Below are 6,732 nucleotides of genomic sequence, written 5' to 3'. Positions count from 1 at the left end.
TAATGGAGAGAAGGCTAACGTGACGAAAAAAGTCAAAAGTTAAGGATGTTGAGGCAGGATTAAAATCCAGATCTTCTGGCACCAATTCCGGGGCTCCTTCTGGTTCCCGTTCCTACTCATTCATTCATTCACTCACTCATTCATTTGTACTGAGTACCTGTTACGTGCCAGGGACAATTCCAGGCTCTGGCAATGGTGCCCTGGAAAACTCTGGCATCATAGAGTTTATATTCTAGTAGGGGAGACAGACATAATAATGACGACGATTATGTCAAGTGCAAAGAAAAGTGACGTCACAGAACGGGGAGGAACAGGAATGGCATTTCAGATGAGGTGTTCTGAGCTCAGAACCTCCAGTTGCTGTCCGCGCACTCCAACGAAGACAGCGCTTCCGGACGCCAGCGTGCCCTCCATAAACCTCTCTTTCGCGCTTAGCCTCGCCGAGTCTCACCAAGGTGCGGACTGTAAGGAGAGGGGCGTGCACACGGGAGGTGCAGAGCGCATGCTCCTTCAAGATCTGTGGCTCCGGGGATTTTAACTAGACTCCGACGGCCAAGAGCAGAGTACGCAGGCTCATCGCGTTAAGACAAGTGGGAAGGCTCCGCCCAATAGGAGCTTGCTTTTGAGGTTGTGGTCCCGCCCCCAGCCCATTTTCTACTTCCGCTTCCGGCGCTGAGGTTGTCCAGGTCGAAAATGGCGGCGGCGGGGGCATCTGTGTCCCGGCTGTCTGGGCTGCTAGGTCGTTCCGGGGCACAGCTGGGGCGTTCCATGTCGAGTGGCGCCCACGGCGAGGAGGGCTCAGGTACTGGAGCTGCGGTTGGCGGGGCGGGCCTCAGCCCCACTCGAGCGAGGCGGAGCAGGAATGTGACCTTGGCTTGAGGACTTGGGGTTGGGGGGGTGAGACCCGGGCGGGGTCCCCACACCAGGCCTGAGCGGTCGTGCCTCCTTTGCAGCTCGCATGTGGAAGGCTCTCACCTACTTCGTAGCGCTCCCTGGCGTGGGTGTGAGCATGCTGAATGTCTTCCTGAAGTCGCGTCATGGAGAGCACGAGAGACCCGAGTTCGTCGCCTACCCCCATCTCCGCATCAGGTCCAAGGTAGGCCTTTGTAGGCTCTTCGAGCATCCGTTCTCCTTTTATTACAAATGCCTAGTCTGAGTTCTTCGTTCTCTAAAATCGTGTAGAATTTGTCATTTAATTCTTATAGATTTTTATTTTCTCCGGTTTCATGGAAATGTAACAGACTTGGGGGGGGGGGTCACATCTGTTTTCTTTTTCAAGGTCATACAATAAGTGCCCTTCAGTTTTCCTTTTTTTCCTGATCCATCCCACCTCTGCCTTCTGATACTGTTCTGAAACAGTTGTCCGTTGTATGAGACTTGGAGGTGTGGGAATCTCCCTTAGAGTGGCAAAATCGGAAGGTGGTTCGCACTTCTAGGACCTGGGCATCTGGCAGGTACTAGCTGCATGATGAAGAGACTAACAGCTTCTCTTATTCCTACCTCTGCTGGTTATTTTCTCAGCTGTTTTATCCTTTGCTATTGATGTAGATGTAATCATTTGTTTTCCATTGCTTGTTGTAAGTATTCTTAACAAGAGGCCCTGCTGGCTCTTTAATAACTATTATATCACTTAGCCAAGATAGGACTGGCCTTATAGAAACTTAAGCTAGAGTCTTAGATTCAGAAAGAATTTTTGAGTCTGAGCCCCATTCCTGCCCTTGTACAAAGATGTAAAAGCCATATACCATGGTTTTCAACCTCAATACTATTGACATTTGGGGTTGGATAATTCTTGTTGGGGCAAGGGGCTATCCTCTGAGTCCTAGGATATTTAACAGCATCCTTGACCTCTACCCACTAGATGTCCTCTCCCAGATGTCTCCAGATGTTGCCCAGTGTCTTGGGCAAAATCATCCAGGTTTGGAAACCACTGCCCTAGAGCAATGTTTTTCAAAGGCAGCATGCAAAAAATTGAGGAGGGTAGGTTGGTTTCCAATCCAGAGGTTTGTTTTAGATCTGGAATGAAGCCCAAAGTCTGCATTTAAATAAGCATCTTCTCTCATTTACCCACCTCTACCATTCTGATACAGATGATGTGAGGATTACACTTTCATAAACATTGCCCTCATAGACTAGTTGCCAGGGAGAGGCTTATGAATAATGAACTTGAGCTTGCTTTTCCTACTGCCTACTTTAAAGGCTCTCCTGGAAGTTAAAAGAGCTCCTTTAAATTATCGGAAGGCTGAAATACGCCAGTAGTTAAAGGACTAATTACCATTTTGTTTTTATGTATGGTCTGTCACCCTTTGTCTGAAGCAGTTCATGGCAGTGCTGTTTCTGAATTCTCTTCTGGAATTGCCTAACTGACATCTTCACTCCACAGCCCTTTCCCTGGGGAGATGGTAATCATACTCTATTCCATAACTCTCACGTGAATCCACTTCCAACCGGCTATGAAGATGAATAAAGAGAACCTGGACCACCACCCAGTGGGGACCACAGCACTGGTTTGGACCATGACTGCACACGGACCAGAAAAATCTATGGGACCTTAAGCTCACCTTCTTTACTTGTATCAAATGATGACCAGTATACTGATCTTCCATCCCTTTGCTTACGGCAGGAGATGGCTTAAATAAATAACTTAAGATTGGTCCATGATCTGAGAGTTGCATTCTTTGGTGTTTTTCCCTCCAAAATCAGCATTGTTATTTTCGTTTCTATAATGAAGGTTTATGGCTGTCTTGTACAGGCCTCTGGATAACAGTGTTTATAATAGGCTTGTCCTTGGTTTCTTATGCCTGGAGTGGGTAAAGCAAAGGGACCATAAATGGAGCTAATTTAAGTATCAAGATTGAGTCCTGACAGACTTTGGGTGGTAAAGATATTGAGTAGAATACCTGCAATTTACATCTGAAAGAGGTATCTTTGACTCTCCAGAAGAAGTGCTTACTCTGTGTCCTAGCTTTCTCTTGTCCCATTCCACCAGCATTTGCTGAAGAATATTCCCTGTGGTCAGGTAATTGGCTCCAAAGTGTCAAGTTCTCACCTTGTCATCTCTCAGCACCATGAAGGTTAGAAGGGTCAGAAACTTTTGGAGAAATAAAGGCAGTGTGACACATTTCTGCATATAGCAATTAACTTTATTTGTTTCTGGAATTAAAACCTTCCTGTAGCATTAAGAGTTAGGGAGAAACAATAGTAATAGTAACAAAGTCACCCTTACAGAGCATTTAATTTCTCTTCAAAATTTAAAATCTTTGAAGTAGCTGAGATAGTTGGAATCACTTTATGAGCAGGATGAAGTCAAAATAGAATGAAGAACAATTGGGCACCTGGGGGTGGCTCAGTTGGTTAAGTGTCTGACTCTTTTTTTTTTTTTTTTAAAGATTTTTTATTTATTTATTTGAGAGAGACAGAATGAGAGCAAGCACATGAGAGGGGGGAGGGTCAGAGGGAGAAGCAGACTCCCTGCCAAGCAGGGAGCCCGATGCGGGACTCGATCCAGGGACTCCAGGATCATGACCTGAGCCGAAGGCAGTCGCTTAACCAACTGAGCCACCCAGGCGCCCAAGTGTCTGACTCTTGATTGCAGCTCAGGTCATGATCTCAGGGTTGTGAGATCGAGCCCTGCATCGGGCTCCACGCTGTGTGGAGCCTGCCTAAGATTCTCTTCTCTCCCTCTCTTAAAAAAAAATAAAAATAAAGAACAATCAGAAGAAATTATTCCCTCAGTAGCAGTTACAATGAAAGAACATGGTTGGCTTGGAGTGGTTTTATTCTCAAGGCTCAACCAGACAGTTTTGTAGTAAGATTCAAGAAGCTACCAGGTTTTGGTATTGCATAGTAACATACAGTAAACTAGTACTGCAAAGGTGAGGCATATGGACACACAGGGTATAAAAGCCTTTTACAGTAAGGGAGAAAAGGATCCCTGCTCCCTTTTCCATTTTGTGATCTAACCGCAGCCTGTGCTTGTACTTCCAAGTCCCCAAAGAACCATTGTACTTGTGGTCAGTCTGAGTTCAGGACAGATGTACTTTTACTTTGGCTTGCTGCCTGGCCTCCCTCAGCTGGATTTCAAGTATCCAATTTTTAATCCATGTATATAATGGAACGTAACCAGTCAAAATGTAAATGTAGAATGTATTGAAATGACATTAAGGACTGGTCATGTTAAATATGAAGTGGTCACTGGTAAATTGGAGAGAGGCTAATAAAATTTCCATCTTCTGTAAATTGTTTCTTACTACATTGGTATATATAATTGAACCAAATTACTCAAGACATGCCATTTGGTGACTACCTGACATTCCAAAGTGTGTAAGTGCTCACCTGATCCTGACATTTTTTTTGCAGGTATAGAAGCATATTAAGTTATTTGTGTAGCTTACTGTGGGAATAAACTTTAGAAATGAGTGAGGTTTCTAGTTGTTTTAGCACACTATTTACCTTAGATAAATTTTCACTTTTTCTTCACCTTTAAATTATAAAACAAAACTTTCCCCAGTGTACATATGGGATATGTGGGGTTACAGTGTAATACTTGTTCTGTAAAGTGCACTGAGTTCTCCAGGGGCAAATAATGAAACTAAATGTTACAATTTATTCCATCTTCATGATTACAAACATTACAGGCAGGACAGGTACACAAGGCAAATAAAACAAACTTCTCCCATTTAACTAAATGCAGCATTTTGGCAGTTTAATGATAATACAGGTTGGCTTGCTTAATTTGGGCTGAAAGCTGGCAACAGCAAATCTTTGCAATTTAGGATCTTCTTCCATTGTTACTCCAAGGATCTTCATTCCTAAACTACACTATGAGCTCAGAAATGGTGTGTACTGCAACATTCTTCAAGCTTTCACATCTTAATCAGAAATCTGACACCTCTTCTTAAGGCAGAGAACTCTTAAAGCTGTCTTCCTCTTGGCTAACCCAGTCCACCAGCAATCTTAAAAGTTGTTATTATAAAAATAAAACCGTGCTCCCAAGCATTGATTAAAACTGTTGTGCTGGGATCCCTTTTCAGAGCCTTAGCTCCCTGAGAGAAAAGAGAGATCGTAACCAATTGTTTCCATGAATAATAACCCTAGTACAATGTACCTAATGTCCTTTGCAGCAAAACTCAAGAGGTCAGGCAACCCTGATCATCCTGACAAGTTTATCAGTATTTACATACAAAGGATATTTAAAGCTGATCCCAGACCAAGTATTGCAACCATAATCCCAAGAAGTCATTCAGTTTAAGCACATGGAGTTCCTGCAAGATGCCAGAGCAAGTGAGAAATCATCTCATAGCAAAGAGTGATGGTTCATCATCTTTTACAAGTGAGAGGAAATCAAGGAGGAAAGAAAACTCCTCCCTCCTAAACTCATCAAATCGATGGCTATTTTCACAGCCTTAATTGACGAAATCCAGTGTCCTCAATTTCCTGATTGGAGGAGTCTATTTTCAAGGTGACTGTCAAGGTCAAGAAGAACTTTCAGGCTTTTCTTTGCCATGGCCCATGAATTCCAGTCCTTCAATGGGAATCTCTTTCTCCTTTATTGCTTTCTGATGGAGAAGAAAACACATGACACAGGTCTATGTGAAGCTTAAGGACCAAACTTTGTAACTATGATGGTACAAAAGTAAATCAGATCAGACCAAGGGAACACCCAACCATGACTGGGTTGTACTTTTTTTACTGTACTGTACTTGACTTTTTTTTTAACCTGAGTACCATTACAGAGAAATTAAATGTAAGGCCAGAGAGAGAGATTGGAAAGGAGTTGTGAGGAATTGTCAGTGTTTCAGATGTGGAATTTAAACAGTATCTCCACTCTGTTATGACAGACACAAATTCAAATCTGAGTTCCAGGACTTAGTGGCTATGTGACCTTGAGCAAGCCTCACTTTCCTATCTATAAATGGGATAAAGATAGCAACTTGGAATTACCCTGAGGATGTTTTAACTTAACTAATTGGGAGTGTTGTGTCCAGTGCGGTTCTTACAATCCAAAGCAGTTTCACATTCATTGAACTAGAATGAAAATTTCCTAGCGGGTTGAGAGCTACAGCAAGCCAAAGAAGGAATTATAACAACAACAACAACAACAAAATGAGACCCTCATGTCTCACACGCCAGAGAGACTAACACCCCTCTTCGCCCCCCAACAATAATAGTGGAATAGTGCACCACCGCAAAAATCAAGGAAACTATTCTGGTGAACTTGAACTAATCACTTCCTATTTGGGGAACGTTCCATGTATAAAATACCAACAACTAAGCCCACTTTACGAGTTTAGGAGGGGCACCAAATGAACCAAAGGATGTTTCTGTGCTCGGTAAAATGTAAAGCACTGTAAAAATATTTAACTTTGTCATTCAGAGAGATACCGGGCGGCCTTGGTGGTGATGGTGGGGGGAGAGCTCCGGCCACTGTCCTCACTGAGGCTTTTCTTCACCCTCCCCATCCCAACCTCCGCGAAATACTACGCGTGTGGCGGGGACACCGCAGAGAGAAGCAGGGGCGGGGGGTAGAGACGAAAGGGCCCTGGCCACCTAAGGGCTCACCTGAACACACTGCTGATAGCGCTTGAAGAGGTCGGTGCACGGGTCTCCGGAGCCGTCCCCCTTGAGGAACTTCTCGGCAAACCAGCGATTGAAGCACTGGTCGTACTCGCGCTTCATGTCGGTGCAGGCCTCCCCTACGCTATTCATGGCGGCGGCGGCAGTAGCGGCGCG

General features: G+C 44.3%; 2 protein-coding genes and 1 long non-coding RNA gene across 4 annotated transcripts in view; 1 reads left to right on the top strand and 2 right to left on the bottom strand.

The window, feature by feature from the left end:
* Window positions 1-642: 642 nt before the first annotated feature.
* On the top strand, window positions 643-2,653 carry COX6A1 (cytochrome c oxidase subunit 6A1). Its single transcript, XM_036081994.2, has 3 exons — window positions 643-802; window positions 954-1,096; window positions 2,384-2,653. Exons 1-3 carry the CDS (start codon window positions 694-696, stop codon window positions 2,465-2,467), a joined length of 336 nt encoding a protein of 111 aa, XP_035937887.1. The 5' UTR covers window positions 643-693; the 3' UTR covers window positions 2,468-2,653.
* Window positions 2,654-3,121: 468 nt separating this feature from the next.
* The window catches only part of LOC144379934 (uncharacterized), a 42,683-nt gene continuing 39,072 nt past the window's right edge, over window positions 3,122-6,732 (bottom strand). For both annotated transcript variants that reach the window (XR_013443492.1, XR_013443493.1), the window contains exon 2: window positions 3,122-3,335. This is a non-coding gene — a long non-coding RNA (uncharacterized LOC144379934). The remainder of the gene's footprint in view (window positions 3,336-6,732) is intronic.
* Window positions 4,587-6,732, bottom strand: TRIAP1 (TP53 regulated inhibitor of apoptosis 1). Its single transcript, XM_036081996.2, has 2 exons — window positions 6,562-6,732; window positions 4,587-5,558 (listed from the first exon to the last, which is right to left on the bottom strand). The coding sequence occupies exons 1-2, from the start codon at window positions 6,706-6,708 to the stop codon at window positions 5,475-5,477; spliced, it is 231 nt and encodes a 76-aa protein (XP_035937889.2). The 5' UTR covers window positions 6,709-6,732; the 3' UTR covers window positions 4,587-5,474.

Source organism: Halichoerus grypus, chromosome 13, assembly GCF_964656455.1.
Source record: "Halichoerus grypus chromosome 13, mHalGry1.hap1.1, whole genome shotgun sequence".
Lineage (NCBI taxonomy): Eukaryota > Metazoa > Chordata > Mammalia > Carnivora > Phocidae > Halichoerus > Halichoerus grypus.
The sequence above is the reverse complement of the archived record's forward strand: the minus strand, read 5'-3'. Positions and strand labels throughout refer to the sequence as shown.

Bases quoted from the DNA above. Each gene is read 5' to 3' on its own strand.
- COX6A1 (XM_036081994.2), top strand. From the start codon at position 694: ATGGCGGCGGCGGGGGCATCTGTGTCCCGGCTGTCTGGGCTGCTAGGT. The intron at 803-953 runs GTACTGGAGCTG...CCTCCTTTGCAG, and splicing joins CCACGGCGAGGAGGGCTCAG to CTCGCATGTGGAAGGCTCTC. The intron at 1,097-2,383 runs GTAGGCCTTTGT...TTCACTCCACAG, and splicing joins ATCTCCGCATCAGGTCCAAG to CCCTTTCCCTGGGGAGATGG.
- TRIAP1 (XM_036081996.2), bottom strand. From the start codon at position 6,708: ATGAATAGCGTAGGGGAGGCCTGCACCGACATGAAGCGCGAGTACGAC. The intron at 5,559-6,561 runs GTGAGCCCTTAG...CTTCTCCATCAG, and splicing joins GCTATCAGCAGTGTGTTCAG to AAAGCAATAAAGGAGAAAGA.